General features: G+C 39.7%; 1 protein-coding gene across 6 annotated transcripts in view; it reads right to left on the reverse strand.

Moving 5' to 3' along the window:
- Positions 1 to 21,946, reverse strand: part of MRTFA (myocardin related transcription factor A) — a 173,089-nt gene that overhangs the window by 36,223 nt on the left and 114,920 nt on the right. For all 6 annotated transcript variants that reach the window (XM_027107740.1, XM_027107739.1, XM_027107742.1 and 3 more), the window contains one exon: positions 4,221 to 4,286. In XM_027107740.1, the coding sequence (XP_026963541.1) occupies positions 4,221 to 4,286 (66 nt within the window). The remainder of the gene's footprint in view (positions 1 to 4,220; positions 4,287 to 21,946) is intronic.

Genomic DNA, 21,946 nt, shown 5'->3' on the forward strand with positions numbered 1-21,946 from the left:
GAAATGGAGGAAGATCCTTAATCTACTGGACAAACATAATGATTTCCTCGTGTTTGCCAAGGTACCAAGGTTTTCCTACTACACGCACATGGGGCAATAATGGCCTGGTAAGGGGTAAGTGGAGCATTAGAAATACGCTACCCTCTGCTTTTCCTCAAGGATTCACGATGCAATAACAAAAGGTGGAGAGGGAACAGACAAATGAGATTCTTCTCTCATATCTAGAAAGATTATAGGAGACTTTTTTTCTCATTTGTTTGGGTCAGGAGAATTTCCAGGTTTTCCTTTAAAAGGTTATTCCTCTGCAGCAGCTCTCATTGCCAGAATGTTTTTCTTAATTTTCACCTTAACCTTATGGCTTGTACACTTTAAATGTCAAAGAGAAAGGCTGTGGGGAAAGCTCTGTTTGAGAACAAAGTGTACCACACATGACCCACCTCTTCTATGAATCTTCATCCTAGATACAGCAGCATTCCTTAATCTTTGTACTTAAACACCAGCTTCCTATCTGTGCCATCTCTCCTCTCCCTCAAGATATGCAGAGCTTCAGACATCATTAAAGAAAGCTAAGGGCCTGGAATATGTAATCCTTTGCTATCTGGCACTCTGCATTTGGTAGGGTTTAAGTAGTGTTAAATTCGAGACAAATGTTTACATGATGAGAAAGAAGGATTCTGGGAAATGATTCTATTTAAAAGCACATCAGAAAGCAACTTTTATATCCCATAGTTTACATGCCATGAACAGAGCACATCAAGTAGCAGAAAGAGGTGTATGCGAATTGAGGGATTCTTTAATCCCCTGAATTCTATGGGAAGGCCGTAGCCCAACTTTGAACAATATGCAAAAACATGAATGACCCTGACAGCAAGGCAGCTACTGAAAACATCATGTCCTACAGATATGATGTCAGAACTGGAAGCCAGCCACACATGGGAGCTGCATATGAGGGTTCTCTGAAACGAGGTGGGTGGGTTCTTCCTAGAGCTACAGAAAGATTGGGATGAAAAGAATTTGATAAAAGATATTATCAGAAATGATGAGGCAGAATGTAGCCGTGACTACACTGCTCCTTTCCTCTGGTTTGAAGGTCCTAATTACTTCCTAAGTCGTACAACAAACTTAAACATAAAGGCACTTTTCAGAAACTCCTCAGGCCAGCAAGATGGAAATGGAAATGGGCACTTCAAACCAGATGGTATCTTTTCAGGTCTCCAAATCTCCAATAATCAACAAATGGCTGATCAATTATGATTTGCCCCCAGCACTACTCATATTTTTTTTTGAAAGACATGAGTGAAGGGTGAGATGTGGAATTGCTGGGGATGTCAGGGAGGCAGAGAATGCTGGAGGCTATAATGAGAGTTAGGGTAGTGGTGAGGGGCTGTGGTGAGGAAGTGGTGTTACTCAGAGGGTGAGGGGCTGGGGAAAAAAAGAGCCTCATCTTTGGGAACTCAGGACCCTATCTGCACATGAGCAGGCATGCTGATGAGCAGGGAACTTCACACCTGAAACTCTTCCCAGGCCTCAACACTCTCTCTCATAATCTAAGAGTTTGCTTCTTACTTTCTTCACTAGAAAAGCTGGAAACCAAACTGTGCCCATAGTTGAAGGTGGCTTGTTGTATGAGGGAAGATGCAATATTCTCATAGAAGCAGGGCATTTCTATTCCTATAAGAAGGGCAATTATTCTCACTTCACAGATACAGAGAACCACCCAAAGCACACAATTAGATATTCAGAATATTTTAGAACCCGGGCTCCTGACAGAACAGGAGTGTTGTTTCAAATTCCATGCCCAGAATTCCAACAAGTTTGCAATAGAGTGGTATCTGTGTCTGTCTTTCATCCTCTCCCTCTCTCTCTTTCACACACACACACACACACACACGCACACGCACACGCACACGCACACACACACACTCCACTTTACAACTAGCTGTCTTCATTCATTCGTTCATTCAGTGCCAGGTACTGGGGACAGAAATATAAATAAGATACTTTCTCAAGGAGCTCACAGTCTAATTGGAGAGACAAACATATAAGCAGATAACTGCAATACTCAAGCATCATTTGTCTTAACAACACAGAATACTGTAAGAAATGCTAAGCAAGGAGACTGTATACAATAAATCTTATTAAACAGTTATCTCCAGTAGCCCCTGGTATCAAATGAAAGGCAGCAAGACGAATGCAAGGCACTCATCCTCCGTGTGGCTTTTGGATCCTGAACATACTACAGATCCTGAGAGGTAGCACTATGCTCTCAGAACCAGTACTGTAATTAGAGTCAGCACCCCACAGGTCAATGCTGAATTGCTCTTTATCTTGTGTATGGGCAAATCTTACTACCCAGATAAACTGTTAAATGTCTTGAGGGCAAGTCCTGTGCCTTACATTTCTTTAATCTCTAGAGCACCTAGGACTACCCCAAGCAAAAAGTAGACACTAAACGCATGATGTCTTGGTGAAAGCCATGTGACGCTGGGTAACTTGTTCCTCTACAAGGTTTGTATATAGATTGGCGGATCTGGAGTGTTTTGTAAAGCACACCACCACCCTACCTGATCACATTAACTGATCCACACTTTAAAGATGGGGAGTCCTTCACTGGAAGGCCAGAGAAGAAGATGGCATGTGGGTAAATTGTTTGGTAGTTAATAGCAATTTTAAAAAAGATATAAATTTGAGACTTAAGTTTCCTGGCTGACACTTAGGACAGAAAGAGACCTCAGACTCCTTATACTTGCTATGAAGTTCTAGCTCTTAGACATGGACCTGGTATTACCACGATGTAAATCAAATCCCATCTTCACTTGCTTAAAAGCCGTCAATGGCTTTCCATTGTAGTTAAAGCAGAACCTACCTCCTCCTCGTGGTTGACAAGGCTCTCATTCTGGCTCCGCACACCTTGCCAATCTTAACAGACCCCTACTCTCTCCTCACTTACCAGGCCCAGCCACAATGGCTTCCTTGATATTTGCAAACATGCCAGGCTCTTAACTGCACTAGGCCCTTACACTTGCTCTTCCTTCTTCCTGGGCCCTCTTCCTGCTTCTGAATGACTGTCTCCATCATATCCTTCAGATCTCAGCTCAAATATTTCCTCCTCAAGAAGGCCTTTCTTGACCAACTTTTCCAAATTCCATCTCATTCCTATTATTTATTAATATACCAACCAGTTAATTTACTTCATAGCATTTACCATGTTTTGAAATAATTGTGTTTGTCTCCCTGTTTATTATATTATCAGTCTTCTAAGTACAAAACTCCTGAGAGCAGGAGTTGAACTTATCTTCCTGTATCAACAGGCACACACTAGGTACTCAAATATTTTGAATGAATGAGTGAATGAGAATTAGGAAAGTACAGTAGCAGTAGGTTAGCAGCATTAAGGTGAAAAACATCAGTTCTCCCACTATGAAGCTAGAAGTTGTTGTATGATATATAAATTTTTACTTCATTAGGGTGTGTCCAAGTAGCAGTTAGCACATAAAGATAAAAGAAATGAGAGGGAGAGCCTAACTCTCTGCTGATGACTTAAAAAGAAATGTCAAAAAAAGCAAAATTTTGCTGGCTTCAGCTTCCACTCATTTTATAAGGCTATTGGTAGTAAAAGCAAATTTTCTTACTTCTAACAGATTCCAAGGTTGGCTTTATTTCTCCCAAGTGATGCAGTTCTGCACCAAGCCCAGCCCTGCGATACCCCCATCAATGACTCCATTCAGGCACACTCATCCCCATGCCAGCCTTAGGGTATATCTGAGGCTCTCACTCTAAATAAAACTGGGGTTGACTCAGAATACTAGATGGAAAAGGGCTGTCTCTTCCCAAGCACCCGAACACTAAAGCAAAACACATGTGAGAAGTGTTTTTCCTCACAGTACCCCAGCTCAAGATCTGTTCCTCCTATAAAGGGAAGTATAATAGGGCGTAGAAACCCTTTAAAACGTGCAATTCAGAAGCTAAGGATGAGTCAATGGTACCGTTAAACCTAACGTTTTTTGTTTCACTGAACTTGATCAATTAGGGCTGTTCTCTTAACTGTCACTGATTGAGAGGCCCTGAACTTAGAAAAGTATGACAAAGAAAGCAGTGAAAAATGAACCCCATAGGCCTTGTTTTCTGTTAGATTCTCCCCGTGGCATACTGGGTACACACACCGCATCCTAAAAGCAACTCTATCAAGTGCTGAGAGGGGGAGAGAGAGTGGTACTTACGCGGCATGATCCCTTGGCTCACCAGTTCCTCCCGCGTCCGGCGCTGCTGGAGCTTCAACTGCAGCACTGCATGGCAGCAAAGAGAGAGGGGAGATCAAGGCTCAGTTGGGCATTCCACCACAAAAGACACATTTTCAAATGCAAAGAAAGCCTCGAAACAGAAGGGTGTAGCGTGAAAGAAGGATCCCCTTTAATTGTGACTGTAATTGCAGAAGTGGCCTGATACAGCACGGTTTCCGTATTCTGCTGTGGGCGGCGAGAGGAAGTTGCAAAGGGTCTTGCTGGGTGATAACAATCCACAAAGTACCAAAGTCTTGCCTCTTGTTCAAAACCTTCTACAACACTGTGTCCTCCTCCAAGACGAAAAAAACACAAATTCTTAACTCAAAGAAAACATAATGAGGACCACCGCACAGCAGAAAAAGCTTTCTAGATGTTCTACACCTTCTTTCTGGTAGCAAATGTTCACCACCATAAGTATAGCGAGTGATAGATCAGGAAGTATTGGTTATTTGCAAAATCTTTTCTTTTGTATCTAAAAATTATACCTATTTTCAGCAAGCAATGGATTTCCATGGACCAGAAAATATTTTGCCATTAAGATAACTCTTCTCTGCCTCTTCCTCTTCACTTAGAGCCTTTTTCTGTTGACATGAAACAACAAAGCTAGGTGATTCAAAGCACATCCGGACTAAGGGAGGGTGATGGGTGTTTCTACTATTTCTACTCTGGCAACACGACTTGATATAACAAGTTAATAGGAATTTTTTTTTTAAGTAAAAAGCCAATTATCTCTATCTCAAATGCCAGTGAAACCTAAAGGGTATTACCACTGCACACTGCACACCATACAGAATGACAAAGGCATAGCCTCCATTCAGAGACTAAGTGAGAAAATGTCCAGAAAAGGAGGGTTAAGAGGATCTCATGGGTCAAGGGAAGTTCCCTTATATGATAAGTCTTCAATTATAAGGTCCCTGCAAGTCACATCTGAGGGGGACCTGTATCTGTTAGGAACCATATTACCCTAATGCCTGCCTTTTCCATCCACAAAGCAGTTTTTAAGAAGGTCTCCAAAAACTGCAGAACCGTAACTAGTCTCTCCTGACTATATCTCAAATCCAGCAGGTCCAAAACCTATCTTTCCCCCCCCAAAACCTAATCTACTTCCCATCCTTTTTCTCTTTAATGGTATCACTACCCTCTTCCTCAGCACTAATACTAAAACTTTTGAGCCAACTTCAACTCTGCCACCTCCTTACGCTCCTATTTCATCAAGTTTACTACGTTTCCTCGTGTTGCAGTGACAGCACTGTGTCTCGCCCACTCTCAGTCACCCCGATCAAGACTGTCCAATCCCTCTTCCTCCAGGTACCATGAACTTTCCCAGCTCCTTATTCACTTCACCTGGAAATGCCCAACTCTTCACCTGACCTTCCCAACTCACTTCTCCCCAGCACTGAGAATTACTCCAGGCCTCCTGTGAGCTACCTTTTATCTGTTATAAAAAGTAGAGTGATATTTTGCCCTGTGTAATACTTACCCTCTAAATAAATCTTCTCTCTCCTACCAGTTTATAAACTCCTGGGGGGGGGCAGGGAATATATCTTACTAATCTATGAACCACCCCCCAAGAGCACTTAATACACAGTAAGCATTTAACAATTGTTTCTTAAACTGAACTGGATCTCTAAATGATGATACATACAGCCTGAGAAATCTAATCAGGAGGGTATTATTATTATTTGCAGATCAACATTGTTAAAAATAAAGACAGCCTTGCAGAATAAAATATAAAAGCAGCAACGGCCACACTAATAGCTAACATTTATAGAACATGTGCTCTGTGCCAGATACTGTCCTACATTCTTTCATGTTTTAACTCACTTAATCTTCATAACTTCCCTATGGAGAGAATAGGTATTATTATTTTATAGGTAAGGAAAATGAGGCCCAGAGAGATTAAGTAGGTTAACTAAGGTGATCTACTAATAAGAGGCACAACAGGTTTTGAACCCAAGCATTCTGATTCCAGAACCTGGGCTCCTTACTTCTCTGCTTCTCCAGGGTCTTTTGGAAGCCTGTGCTGCTAATAAGATAAACAGGCACGGAGTACGATCACCTGGGTTCATTCTGTGGTAAGGCAAAGGGGATGAGGGAAATGGATGGTTCAGGCCAGGGTCAAAGACGTTTGGGTGATCAGTTTCAGTAAAATAAATTTAATCTAAGAACTTGATTTCAGAATAAATTACAGATCAGCAGCAGTAGTAATAATAAAATAAAATTATAATAGGGGTCATTGAGTGTTGCTATGTGTCAGCCCTATGTTAAGTGACTGACATGCTTTTCACTTGTTTAATTAAAAAAAAAAGCCCTCTTTTTTACATCAGGACTTGGGAGCTGCTCTGTGGTGCTTGGAACAATGGCTTTCTGTGTAATGGAACTGTTATGTGGAGAGACTAAGATGCAAAGGAAAGTTCCAAAACATATGGGAGAATGTTTGCTGGAAAATGACTTGGTTAAAACCTGACAATCCTACCAGCATCCTGCAGGTTGAAGGATGAAGCTATGAATGTCACCAATTGATGAACAGCTTCATTTTAAATGAGGGGTTGCTGTCTGCCTATTGAAAGAGGCCAGTTTCCTATGAAGTTCCTAAGGTGTAAACTTTTCTGGCTAGCGCCACGAGATTTACTTCTCTGTTTTATGAAAAACTGGTGATCAGGAAAAGCTCTTCATTTTATGGACACGGAAAGAAAACAAAACTCAAGACAGATTATTTTAATTTGTAAATAGATTTCTGACCCAACATCGAATCTAGATTAATGCATCCAGAAGATTCAAGCCATTTCTATTCAATCACGTCACTGCCCTAGAGTTATAACCTGTTATTGATACTTTCTAGCTCTGAAACTGTTTTTAATGGAAAATTTTTTTTCAGTTATCCAGCCTTGTAATTAAATAATTTTGAAGCGGGGGGAAGCCCTGTGCGAATAGTACAATTATTATCTCCATTTTACGGATGAGAAAACTAAGGATCAAACCTTTAAACTTTTGCCTTAGGTCAGATGGCTCAAAAGTGCTGGAACTGGGATTCGTACCAGGTCGCTGTGACACTACAGTGAAGGTACTTAATACTGTGCCACATGTCTCCTTGGAAGAAAGAAAGAGGAGGGCCAGGCAGGATAAAGTAGGAGGGGAAAAAAGGGCATATATTTGTCATCTTTTAGAGTGTTTCTAAGGCCCCGTGTAAGATGAGCTATTAGAAAAGGATTAAATATAACAAACTGATTTGATTTCAGAGAACAGGGAAACCTAATGCAATTAAGTAAGTCTGAACACTTAAAAAAAACAATAACTAATGAAAACTCTATTATCCAAGAATAATTTGAAGTATCAATCATCAGCCTTCCTAAAAACCCATATACAGATAGGGCCATAAGGGATCCATTATGCAAACTTACTGACTGAAAAACTTCTTGCTTCATGAAAGCAAAAATTTAACTCTGATTCGAGCTTTTTTATGGAGCTTTTTTTTTTTAAACAGCTCTAGGTCAAAGAGGAAGGTTCATCTAATAAACCTTTTCCATCTCTAAAACTAAATGAAATTAAAGTTCAGTTATCTGAAAATTCCATCTTGTGCCTCTCAGCAGTTAACTCCAAACCCTATGCTTATCTGAAATCTGACCAAGTTTCCCATTTACATAATAGAATTAACCCTTTATCAGTATACTCTGGGTATTGCTATAATTTGATTGTAGGTATGTATTATTTTATACATTGCATAACCCCTGCTAACCCTAACAATGTTTATAAGGAGGAAAATAAAAGCCCTAAGCAGTAAATTCAGAATTATGGTGTAATGTATCTGTCTGGCTCTGTATATATACAACAATCCTTCTTCTAAGACTTTCAGCTACAAAGAAATGCATATTTATATGAATTTCCCCTTTCCTTAGTCTATCTTAATTCCTCTTAATTCTAAGCACTCTAAATAAAATGGCTTTATGTTTCCAGGCCTTGAGGATTATTCATTTTAGAACAAATCATTTAATAAGTGACCTTCAGTAAACACCATATTATGTATTATGTATATTATGTATTACGTATAATGTTATTGTACATCACCATTTAGATTTCCTCTCCATTCCCCAAGTCAATAAAAACTAAACAAAAATACCTATTTGTGCACAAGCATGCATCTTTATACCTTCACTGTTATTGAATTCCACAAATTTAATATATCATCTGTTTCTAAATGGGTCTGCGCAAGCAGCCTATATATAGATGAACAGATGTCTTTAAAGCTGATGCATGGTGAATCAACTGAGTTGCCTGCCAGAAAAGGACTGGAATAAAAAGAAACAAACCGTAAAGTAGGGGAACCTAGGTTCTCCATTCCCCATGAAAATAATCAAGTTTTCCATTTGTTTCAAACACAGGTGATCAACTGCTACTTGAATAACTGGCTACTTGGGAAATCAAAGCAAGGGAAGGAACTTCACATATTTCTGCCCTGTACGACCATGGAGGTATACTGATGGTGTTCAAGGGATAATGCCCAAGAAATGAACACATCAAACAATTGGGTCAACTGAGTCTGGAAAGAAAAAGCAAAAATAAGTGCTGTGTTCTCAAGTCCAGCTCTATGGCTTCCACTGGTCAGTAGTTCTGGATTTTACTGAAAAGGGAGATGTGCAGCTCAGTAGGTTGCTCCTACCTTATTCATATTTACCCATTATTGATTTCACCATGGCTTCTAGAATAGGGAGGCAAAGTATAAGTTATGAGGGAAGTAGAAAAGAAGAGGAAAGGGTTAGTATGGGAATGACTGGGAAAGAACAAAAACACTCCCTCTGCATCGTCCTTTGCTCAGGATGAAGACCTCTTCAACAAAGATTCTGACTGCAGGAACATTCCATTAACTCAGCTCTATTCGAAACACTGATGAATCTTTTTCTCAGTTCCTTAAATTTGGATATGAAACCTAATCAAATGACAAACCAATCAAATGACAAAATGTGATCACAGCTCTTCAGACTATTTATGTTACAAAAAGGCTCCAAAATAAACTTGTTGACAAATAAGGGAAATGCTCCTTGACCAGAAATTATATGCTAGTCCAAAAAGTGCTGTATCAGAAACTCAGTGAGGTTTACATGCTTGAGGAGAGCAAAAGGCAAACAAGCCTTCTCAAAAATCTTTTCTCTCCCCACCCCCACCCCTGCTAAGATATTTGACCCTAAGTTATGGAGGTTTTCATACTTCAGAGGAGGAAATTACTACCCAGAAATGATCAATTGAAAGACTGGCCTGGTTGGAGTTAAGTTTGAAAGCATGAGTTTTCATGAGAATTAAAAGTGACCCTCATACTAAGATACTAAAATAAAAAGGACGAATATACTAGAAAATAAATTAGATGTCATTTCTGGCATTCCTAAGGCACAACTAATACTAGAAGATTTCGGGACTTCCCTGGTGGTCCAGTGGGTAAGACTCCGCGCTCCCATTGCAGGGGGCCCGGGTTTGATCCCTAGTCGGGGAACTAGATCCCACATGCATGTGGCAACTAAGAGTCCACATGCCGCAACTAAGTCCACAAGCGGCAACGAAGACCCCGCATGATGCAACTAAGACCCGGCGCAGACAAAATAAATAAATATTAAAAAAAAAACAACTAGAAGATTTCTCCATTTTGTTTTAATTCAATTTCATGATACTTACTTAAATGATTTAGAATAAGGAATCTTTTGATTTATCTCCTCATGAATTACAATCTACCTCACTTTTTTTTTTTTTTCTTTTTTACGGTACACGGGTCTCTCACTGTTGTGGCCTCTCCCGTTGTGGAGCACAGGCTCTGGACGTGCAGGCTCAGCGGCCACGGCTCACGGGCCCAGCTGCTCTGCGGCATGTGGGATCTTCCCGGACCGGGCCATGAACCCGTGTCCCCTGCATTGGCAGGCGGACTCTCAACCACTGCGCCACCAGGGAAGCCCTACCTCACTCTTGATAATGAAGAAATATGCAGAAAATCAACAAGAATATAGAAAACTTGAATACACTCCACCCAACAACTGCAGAATACATATTCTTCTTAAGCACACATGGAACAGTTTCTAGGACAGGTCATATACTAGGCCATAAAATCAGTCTTAGTGAGTTTAAATGGATTTAAATCATACAAAGTAAATTCTTTGACTACAATGAAATTAAATTACAAACCAACAACAGAAGAAAATTTGGGAAATTCATAATTATGTAGAAATTAAACAACACACTCTTAAGTAGCCAATGGGTCAAAGGAAAAATAATAGGGAAATTAGAAAGTATTTTGAACTGAACAATATATCAAAATTTATGGGATATATCTAAAGTAGTGCTTAGAGGGAAATTCATAGATTTAAATGCCTATATCAGAAAAGAAGAAAGATCTCAAATACATACTATAAAGCCTTCACCTTAAGAAGCTAGAAAAAGAAGTGCAAACTAAACCCAAGGTAAGTAGAAGAAAGAAAGTTAAAGCAGAAAGGAAGTATACAGAAAACAGAAAAACAGAGAAAACCAATGGAACCAAAAGTTTTTGTTTAGAAATATCAACAAAACTGACAAATCTTTAGTCAGAATGACCAAGAAAAGAGACATAAAGCAGATGCAAAACTCAGCAATGTAAAAGGAGGTATTACCACCAACTATAGTAAGTAAGAAAGTTAAAAGGGAACACTATGAAGAACCATATGCCAACAAACTAGATAACTTAGATGAAGTGGACAAATTCCTAGAAAGGCACAAATTACTGAAACTGACTCAAGAAAAAACAGAATATCCAGAGAGACCTATAAAAAGTAAAGAGATTTTCCTTTTTTTGAGGAGAAAAGAAAAACCAAGGCTCAGATGGCTTCACTGGTAAATTTTACCAAACATTTAAGAGAAGAATTAATAAGAATCCTTCACAAACTCTTCCAGAAAACAGAGAAGGGAACACTTCCCAACTCACTTTATGAGGCTAGCATTACTCTGATACCAGAGCCAGAGAAAGACATCACAACAAATCTACAGACCAATGTCCCTTATGAACACAGACACAAAAATTCTCAACAAAATACTAGAAAACAGAAGCCAGGACTGGAACCAAATCTTCTGTATTCTTATCCTTGTATTCTTTCCCCCATTCTAGTGATTCTCAACCTTTACTTCCCAAATAAAATCATCTGAGAATGTCTTCAATTGGTCTGGAGTGGGGCCTGGACATCAGGGTTTTTCAAAGGCTTGCCAGATGATTCTAATGTGTCAGGTTAACAACTGCTGCCCCATTTAATGCTACTTTGGCGTAACTTAAATTCACTTTACATTGGAAAATTAAACATGTTCCATCCATGTTCATGATGCCAATTATAAATCATGCTGAGTGAGTAGTACTGCGCAGATTTAATTCACCTTTCTTTTGATGCTCCCAATTAACTGCTTTTAAAGCACATCATCCTTTGGTGTGTACTGAACAATGGTTGAATCTTTTTAAGTTAAAAATTTTGTTTTAAATTTGTTTAAAAGTTTGTAACAGGAGAGGACTTTCATTTTCTAACACACTTCTTCCAGAAAAATTATTTGTCGTCTACTACTGAAGGTTTAAATGTCAAGGGGAAAAAAATGGCTAAAGAACAACTTAATAAACAGATAAAATCCGGTATCCCTAGGCTCACTTCCGTGACTTTTCTATCTAAATCTAATGCACTTGATATGATGCATCATCTTCTAAGTTCTCTTTTAAACATAGCCTAGCACACTTATTTCATAAATATTAATTGTTAAAACTAATTTCAGATAGTATATTCTTACTCCAAATTCTGTTCTTTCTATAAATCCCCAAAGCCTGATCTCATAATAATTGGTACATTTTTCCTCCTCATTAACCTTCAGGTACCAATCCCAGAAGAAATAAGCAGATACAATTCAATTGAGCAATAGACAACACCACCTCTAGCTTCAAACTGGAGAATGTGTTTTACTGGGAAGAGAAGGAACAGTGTGGGTTTTAGCCTTATGTGAAGCTTAGCATGCTCATAATTAGAATATTCATCTTTGCAGCAGTGAATTACACCTATGTTATTGGTGTATTTTTATACTTCAGTTTACCCTATAAACTGCAAAATCACCCAAATTGTAAAACCACATCACCTATCACTTAGAACCAGAGACTATTCTCTGAACACCCACCCATTTCATTATTAGAGTATATGAATAAAAGTAGGTGAAGGGTGTTTATGTCAATTATATCTCAATTTTCAAATTAATTAATTATTTTTAAAAAGTAGGTGAAGGTACCCCCAGAGGAAGGTATTTCTCATTTCTGCTGCCTGGGCTACTTTATAGCATCACCACCAAAATAGGGATTGGGAGTCGGGATGAGTAAAGAGTTCTCCTCCATGCATCCTCTCATTCACTCATCTAACAAATACGTTAGGGTTCATACTAGTAGGCTGGATACACCTATGGTCTCTGCTCACATAAAGCTTTCAGTCCAGTGGGGAAACTGACATCAAATCACATATAAATAAGTACAAGTTGTGATCAAAGTTTTACCAGAAAGAATAAAGGATATGAGAGAGGTCAGACCCTGGAATTCACAGTTACTCCTCCTTTAATATTCTGTGATAACTTTCCACATTTCCTCTTCACTATTTTTTAGATGATTTTTTTATTCTCTTCACTATTACAGAGTCAATTATTTAAGATACTAACAATCCTTGAGAAACAGAGACGTCAGGGTAAGCTGTATTAAAATACGTAAGTTAAGACACAGTTTCATTTAGTCACTTTATACATATTTGCTTAGTTGCTCGAGGGTTCACATACTAGTTGGTCAGCACACCTATGCACCTCATATTCATGTCTTATTCAGTTATTCCTCAGTTCCTGTCAAAACTTTCCTTGGCATTCACTCAAGAAATATAAGGGTCTACTACACGTGCCAGCCACTGAGCTTGCTGTGGGGATATAGTAGTGACCAGACAGAGTCGCTGCCTTCAGTGGTTGTTTGAGGGAAACAACCATCAAATAAGGACTTATAAGAGTGAAGAGTATTTTCAAAGAAAACATTACTCAGACACCACATCCCAACCAAGTGGTTTGACGGTTCCCATGATTCAATCCATGCATTCAAACATCTTTTGTACTCTCAAAGCCAGGGCCGGGTGCTAGAAATAGATATGTGAATAAGACATGGTTCTCATGTTCAAGGAATTCTTAAGTCTAATGCAAAAAAAGGGACTCAAAACGGACAATTACAATGCTGTAAGAAAGATACTGATGTCTGTAATATAGATTTTTTACTTAAAAAGTCACAGAAAAATGCAACTGTAGCTAGCACACACTACTAAGGGTCCCTGCCAAGCTCAAGTCATTTGGTCTTATGTGTGCTACACAGATATGCATAAATAATAAAAAGATGTGTTGGTTTCTTAAAAATATAAATTCAAATAGTTACATACTTTTTAGGTGCTATGGGAATACAAAGGTGAGACTACCCAACGCTGGGAGTCACAGAGAAAGAGAAACAAGATCCTTTCTATGTGGGGTAGGACGAGTGAACATAAAAACTGGCCCTTAAAAATATTTTATCCCCATGATTAGCTTGAACTAATGTTTCGAGTAATTTTCTGATTTCATTCCCGAAAAGAATACTCCTCTGGGCCCCTGTTTACTGTAATCTCTCATAAGCCCTTCCTGAGAGAGACTAGAAAGATGTCAAAGAAGGGGGAGAGATGCCTCTGTGCTCCCTTACTCCCCTCCACTGCTCTTCCTGCTTCCTGGTTCTCATTTCTACCCTGTCGTACAGCATCCCTGGAATTCTTTTTTCTTTTGTTCCTTATATATAATTTCTCCAGCTCTCTAAGTTCTAAATTTCTCTAGTCCTTTTCATGATTAATTTTCTTCCGTCAACTTGGGAAACCAGCCAGAATGGGTTAGCACAGCGTACACAGCACTAAAAATGTATTTCTGGCCTACGCTTTTAATACAAACAATAGCATTTTAAAGGCCCAGTGTATTCTATAATTAGTCCTACTCTTAACCAGAAAGCATTTACTATCAACTTAACTATGACTCCGGGGAGAGGGGCAAGCATTGCATGTTGAGTTGGTTATATGAATATTTTGTAAGTTCCAAGTGAATGCAATACACTTAGAGAACTGACCTTTAAGGGCAGACCAAAAACATGAGAGAAAGAATGGGAAGACAAGGGTTCCAGGCCTGGCTCTGCTGCTACCTAATCAAGTCACTTAACGTCTTTTAGCCTTGACTTTCTCACTATAATACAATTTGGAAAAATAACCCCTACCCTTTGAAGCTCAAAAAAACCTAATAATGTATGTGAAAAGTGCTTTGTAAAACTGTAACACAGACTATAAATGTTTCACTAGAGGTCTTTACATGAGATAGCTTTTCTCTAGGACAGGAGCAAGAACTGCTAGTACTGGAACCTGGTACCATACCTCCAATTAGATGCTTTATTCTGCAGAGTGAAAGGGCCTTATATAAAAAACCTCCTTATTTAAAATCATGTCCCAAGTTGTAGGGCAGGGGGAAGAGGGAGAGGGGAGGGGAGGGGAGAGGTAGAGAGGAGAACTGCTTCCTTTTAGAAGGCAGTTCTGGAACATGCAGTCAGTGAAGAAGCACGCTCTGTTCCCAGACTCTAGACAACCTGGTATGTATAAAGAGCAAGACGCAGAGAAAGGCAGAAGAATCAGCACACGTTCATTAACAAAATTAAATATACAGGGAGTGTTCAAAGCATGCTCCTGAAGTTCTGAGCTGTCAATACCAAAACAGTGGTTAAAAGACCCAGAAAGGAGACTTCCCTGGTGGTCCCGTGGTTAAGACTCTGCGCTCCCAACGCAGGGGGCCTGGGTTAGACGCCTGGTCAGGGAACTAGATCCCACATGCCACAACGAAGATCCAGTGCGTGGCAATGAAGACCCCAAGTGCCGCAATGAAGACCCCGAGTGCCGCAACTAAGACCAGGTGCAGCCAAATAAGTCAATACTTAAAAAAAAAAAAAAAGGACCCAGAAGGGTCCATTTATCTGTTGCCAGAGAACGAAGGATCTGCTAAAAGTCAGATCCAGAGTTAAGACGAAAAGGAGGAAGTAGAGGTGAGAGAAGGAAAGTTGATTCAGAGAGGGATCCTACCGATCCACCATCTAAAAGGCACATGGCTAAATGCACTGTGGTATCCTAGACTGGATCTTGGAACGGAAAAAGGACATCAGTGGGAAAACAAATGAAATCTAAATAGTTTGGAGTTTACTTAGTAGTGTGACCAATGTTAATCTTTTAGTTTTGACAAATGTACCAAAGGTATGTAAGATGCTAACATTAGGGGCAATCGGTGAATGGTGTATGAGAACTCTCTGAACTATCTGTGTAACTTTTTTGTAAGTCTAAAATTATTGCAAAACAAAAAGTTTATTTAAAAAAACCCATGGATTTGACTATTTCAGAAAGATATACAAATCAATTACTAAAACATATCAAGGATCAGTTTTTTCTTTTTAATAAATTTATTTATTTTTTATTTATTTATTTTTGGCTGCATTGGGTCTTCGTTGCTGCGGGCAGGCTTCCTCTAGTTGCAGCGAGTGGGAGTTACTGTTCATTGCGGTACGCGGGCTTCTCATTGTGGTGCCTTCTCTTGTTGCGGAGCACAGGCTCTAGGCGTGCCAGCCTCAGTAGTTGTGGTGTGCAGGCTCAGTAGTTGTGGCTCACGGGCTTTAGAGTGCAGGCTCAGTGGTTGTGGCGCATGGACTTAGTTGCTCTGCGGCATGTGGGATCCTCCCAGACCAGGGATCAAACCTGTGTCCCCTGCATTGGCAGGCAGATTCTTAACCACTGTGCTACCAGGGAAGTCCCAAAGGTCAAGTTTTTCAAACTGAAGTGCTACCATGTATTGGACAGAAAGAAATTACTAATTCCTATAAATGATTAACTATGAAGAACAAATAATAATGGTCTACTAATAAATTTAAATTATAAAATGATTTGTGGCATAAACAAATAAACAATAATGTAATGTTTCAAAGACTTGAAGACAGGAATCCCTAATTCTTTTTAAAATCACACATACCAAAATCATCTGTGAGTTTCAAATTTGATTATTTTATCAATATGCTCATTCAACCCTTTCACAATCCCATAAATTTCTCTTTCATCTCTGTATATAGTGTGTAAACATGAGTTAAATTATCTCTCAAATGATCTGCTTTAGAAATCAGAAATAATACTAAAAATTATAAATAGCTTCTATTTAATCTGAATACTGGCAGGGATACAGGCAGAGATGAGATATTTTCCTGGGTTGGTAAACCTGGTAATTTACAAATGATAAGCTTATGAAAATCCAACCTGAACTACTAAAATACGCAAAATAAAGGGGCTCTGTATTGTGTAATAATACTTATAAAACAGTAAAAACATGCATGTATCATCTTATTTAATTCTTAAAACAAAGCTACATGGAAGTTGTTATTATTATTTTTTATTTTTGGCTGCGTTGGGGTCTTTGTTGCTGCGTGCGGGCTTCCTCTAGTTGCGGCAAGCGGGAGCTACTCTTCATTGCAGTGGCTTCTCTTGTTGTGGAGCACAGGCTCTAGGCACGTGGGCTTCAGTAGTTGTGGCTCACGGGCTCTAGAGTGCAGGCTCAGTAGTTGTGGCACACGGGCTTAGTTGCTCCGCGCCATGTGGGCTCTTCCTGGACCAGGGCTCGAACCCGTGTCCCCTGCAATGGCAAGCGGATTCTTAACCACTGTGCCACCAGGGAAGTCCCGAAGTTGTTATTATTATACTATTTGTAGATGAGGAAATTGAGCGTTAGAGAAATTAAGCAATTTGCCCAAGGTCATAGGGTAAGTAAAGGGTAGAACAGAAATTGGAACCCAGCTCCATTTCAATCGACAACCTGAGCCCTTAACCACTATCACATGTTGTGCTTTTCTTTCATAAAACACACCAGTTCTCCATGTTTAAAAATGACACTATATTATCTGCATGATGTGGCTGGAAAAAATCATCTATATGTTTACCAACCAGGGGAAAGTCCAGTGAATAGTTTATGGCATTTCAGAACTCTAGAATTGAAAAGCCCCCCTCTATTCAAATTCCAAAAGACATAGAGACTATAGATAACAGTGGTCACATGTAAAGGTCATTCAAAGGGGCTCCTCCCAGAGACAGGAGGCAGTCTGGAAGGATACCAGAGAACTCCACAGGCCCACTTCCCATTTGGCTCTCGAATAGGCAGAGTACCTGCTTCCTGGTACAACTTCCTTTCTGCAATCTGCCAGGGGTTCTTCCCTGGTACTAGGGAGATTCTGGGTTGATTCCTTCATTAATTAATCAAACTAATGGTTATCATGCACCTATTATAAGCTAGGCATTGTGCTAGGTGATACAGCAGTAAAATGGACAGATTGACGTCCCTGCCCTCACAGAGTATATGTCCTAGTGTGAACAACAATACATAAGTTACATATAACTTCCGGTGGTACATTATGTGAAGAAAACCACAGTGGAATAAGAGAAGAGAGAGTGACGGTGGGTGGTCAATTTTAGACCAAGTTCACAGGGAAGGTCCTTCTGAGGAGATAGATGACTCTTACGCAGAAACCTAAACAGCATGATAAACCACGAAAAGATTTGGAGAAAGAGTGCTCCAGACAGCAGAAATAGCAAGTGCAAAGGCACCGAAGTAAGAAAAGGCTTGTCTTGAGAAGGAAACTAAGATATAAGAAATGAAGAATCGAACATGCTGATTTCCTATACTATGCAGTCACTGGGTTGGTTGCACTACTACAGTGACTCATTTATCAATGATATCAACATTTAAGGTATGTATTGCCTCTCTTTATAGATGAAGAAAAAGAGGTTCAAAGAGGTTAAGTAACTGTTTGCACAGCTAGTAAGAGGTAGAGCCAGAGTTCAAACACAGGTTGGCCTGATACCAAAATCTGTGCTTTTTCTATTACATCACATTTAATGCCAGAGTCATAGCAAAAATATTAATAATTATACATAAATAAGTAAATAAATCAAACCCCCAAATCCTCAAAAAGCTGAGGCTCACCATTTCATTTTGGGTAGTTGCTCATCACCCCCCCCTTGAAGTAATCTCCTCTGACTGCAGCAGACATATCTCAAACTGCCAGCCACTTCAATGTCATCAGTCTCTTTCCTGAGGATCTATAAGGCAATGCTCAAAACAACCCTATCACAGAAGATCTGAGGATAACATGCACCATACATCTGAATGGGTGGAGATAAATTGGGAATGTGCTTCCTTTGGACTGGCAGGGCCATCTGAACAAACCCTTCCAACATTAAAGGTACCAGGAACAGCATTTTCCCTGCCACATTAGTTCTGCACGTTCACCCAGAAAACATGGGCAGCTTCGAATCTCATTTGCTCTTCCCTGCTGCATAACTGGTGCTGACATTTTGCACCCAACTTTGTTGAGGGCAGGTGACAGGTGAATAGACTCAAAACTTGGAACAGGGTAGTTAAGCCAGAAGTGACAAAAAAACTTTTTCCCTTAAAACTATATTAGAGTATTTATTCCTTCTGTATCTTTATAATATGGACTTGAAAACATATAGCATGGTAGGATAATCATGACTGAAATAATAAGGGAGGCCTATATTCTCATATAAATTCTGTAAATACTCGGAAAGTTAGTTTTTTTCTATTAAAGTACTTCCAACTTAGCTTTTTGACATTTTTGAAATTAACTTTCAATGTTTGTATAATTAATGACAGTTCACATAACTGACATTTTGATGAAAAAATGGTAAATTCTGGTTAAAATAATTTTTAAATGAAAAAAAATTTTAGGGGAAGAATTAGGGAGCAGAAAGGTTATTAGAAATTAGAAATTTGGTAAAACGGGTTAAAACACACACACACACACAATCTGAAAATTCTAATGTTTATGTGTAAACGTCTCCATGATATTTAAAGAAAAAAATGGTAATAATTTCTCAACCCTTAAATCCTAGGTAATATAAAATTTTATCTATTTTTCACAAAAAAATTAAAAGAATATTTAAAAATAAATTCTGGTAGAGGCTACAGCAAATTTTTTCTTTTCTGTAGAAGAATGAGATCCATAAAATTAAAGTTCATGTAACATATGAGGTGTGAAAGCTACAAGCCTATTCAGCTAAAACTGCTGGATGGGTTAAAATTCTCAAGACCAAATCCATAAAGGAAAAGCCAGTCTATTATAATACTGTAGCCCATTTAACTACTGTAGGATTTTCCCACGCCCCATCCCCCCAGGTTTAATAAAGACATCTCAAAAGTAAATGTGTAAGTAAGTATAAGGGCGGGGATATTGTCAGGAGAGCTGCAACTCTGTATTTCCTGAAGTTTGCGTGGTCAAATTTGCAAGTGGAACATTTCAATATTGCAGGTTCAACACAAAATTTTACAAAACAAACCTGCATTAAGTTAAAGCAGAACTGAAATGTGGCCACTTCAGGAATGATTTCTGTGTGTTTTCCCATCATAGAAGCCTCCTTTTTATTTAGATGTTTGGCTCCTTCAACACACACCATGGCTCAGAGTGGACAGTCCAGCTCCAAAGCTAAAATGGAAGTAGAATGCAAAGTGATCAACCGATTACCCAGTTATCACATACCACATCTTTCTAGCATAATTTTGAGTGATGCAGAGGGTGCCACACCTTTCAGCAGAATGCTTATTTTTAAAATATCCCAGACACTAGCTTATAGTTTCCTTCCTCCTGCATTTTCAAATCATCCCAGTAATAACACTCTTCCCTAAGAAGTCTCCTGGTAGTTGTTTCAGAAAAGTGCATTAGACTTGTCTGATGCACTGTGTGATACACAAGCAAGACCCCTCTTTCTCTGGCTCTTCTGCTTCTCTGGAGCATGAAAACAGCCAGAACTACAGCAACAGCTGGGGATCATTAAACTGACAGAAATAGCATAGGAGACTCCATTGGTGTGTGAGTGGGGGGAGGAGAGGCTCAATATCAGATTAAAAAAAATCAAAAGGGCAACAGGAAAGCAGGGGACGGGGTGGGCAAGGTGAAGCCCAAGCAGTGCATCTCACCCGAATTTACACAGCTAAAGAGACGCACTGAAGCAAATAAAGGGACAGGTGGCTGCAGCCTAACTTGCAGCCACCACCTATTCTCAGACGGAAGGTTAGTCAAACCTAAAAATGTGGGTCAATGACAACAGGCCGGGGGGGGGGGGGGGGGAAGAGGCGGGAGGGGAGTTGTGGCGTCTCAAACGCTAACCTTGGGTCATCCCCAGTCTGGAGGAATCACTTAGAGGATGTGAGTCAGTTCTGGGGCTGTGCGGACAATAAAAATCAACTCCAAGATGGGGTAGGGGCAAGCGGAATGAGAATAGGTGGCAACCCCTAAGTGGACTCAGAGACCAAACCGATCCCAAGGCATCCCTTCAACTGGGGAGGACCAAACACTAGATGAAATGCAGGCTCGCGGGCTGTTCATGCCAGAGCAGAGCCACGCCTCCAATGCTAGCTTTGTAACCTGGCAGGCCTCCGAAGGTCGGTACAGGAATGTGCCATCTGCCTGGCCCAGTGCCCGAGTGTGTTCAGCACATATCTGAACGCCCTAGACAAGCTTTAGTCAGATGGCCCCATGGGAGTGGGCTTGCATATCCTGATCTATGCCTTAAAGTCTGGTTAGTCCCAGGATCCCCGGGTACCTTCTCCACCCACACACTCGCTAGGCTGTCATTTAATATCATCAAGGCCTCTCCCACCAAGGCATTTTCTTTATAACTAATCTTACAGGACTGCAGTTTCAGACAGTTCCCCCACCTGCAAGCCTGAACAGGAAATGATTCAACTGCAGATATTATGACTGCAACTCTCTTTGGGAAGAGTGTTTAGTAACTGTGAGATTGCATGAACTTCAGCTGAACATTTTATTTGATACAGCTAATGATTTACTAGAGAAGGCTCCAGACTGATGGCTGTTCTCAGCAAAAAACAACCACTATACTACCCTCCTTCTAGAATGGATTGCTTCTTTTCTAACCCACAAACCCTGCAAGAAAATCTCCTAATGCATATTTCCAAAACCTGGTTTTCTATAATGAGTTCAAAAAAACCTCACAACAGTTGGCTCATTCTGAATATTTGAAGTTAGTATTAAGCAGGGTAGAAGATATACAAAAATAAATCCACTAGAGAGGAGACTAACAAAGAATTTAAACTATACGTATATGTAGTTTATACACACACACACACACACACACACACAACACATACAGTTTATTTTAAGGCTGCATAACATCAAAGGCCAGGATATATTTTAACCAAACTATTGTGACTATAATCACTTCTCAGTGTGTGCAGCCTAGGTGGGAGTAATTGTATCAATATATCTCTCGGCAACCTTTAACAGAGTAAATTCTTTACCTAAAAGGTGAAAAATAAATGTCATAAATCAATCACTTGCTATGTACATGTCTTGGTAAAAGGTAGGAATTGAGAAGGAAAATAACCCAATATATTTATATAATACTTTACACAGCTACTTTCACACATATGATCTAATGAGTTAGGACGGCAGACATTATACCCACTGTGCAACAAAAGAAACTGGTATGCCAAGGTTAGAGCCGCTTAGCCAAGCTCCCCACTGGCAAGATCAAACCAAGAACTTCAGGTTCTTG

The sequence above is a fragment of the Aethalodelphis obliquidens genome, unplaced genomic scaffold (genome assembly GCF_003676395.1).
Source record: "Aethalodelphis obliquidens isolate GAN/ISIS:26980383/991018 unplaced genomic scaffold, ASM367639v1 scaffold8, whole genome shotgun sequence".
Taxonomy (NCBI): domain Eukaryota; kingdom Metazoa; phylum Chordata; class Mammalia; order Artiodactyla; family Delphinidae; genus Aethalodelphis; species Aethalodelphis obliquidens.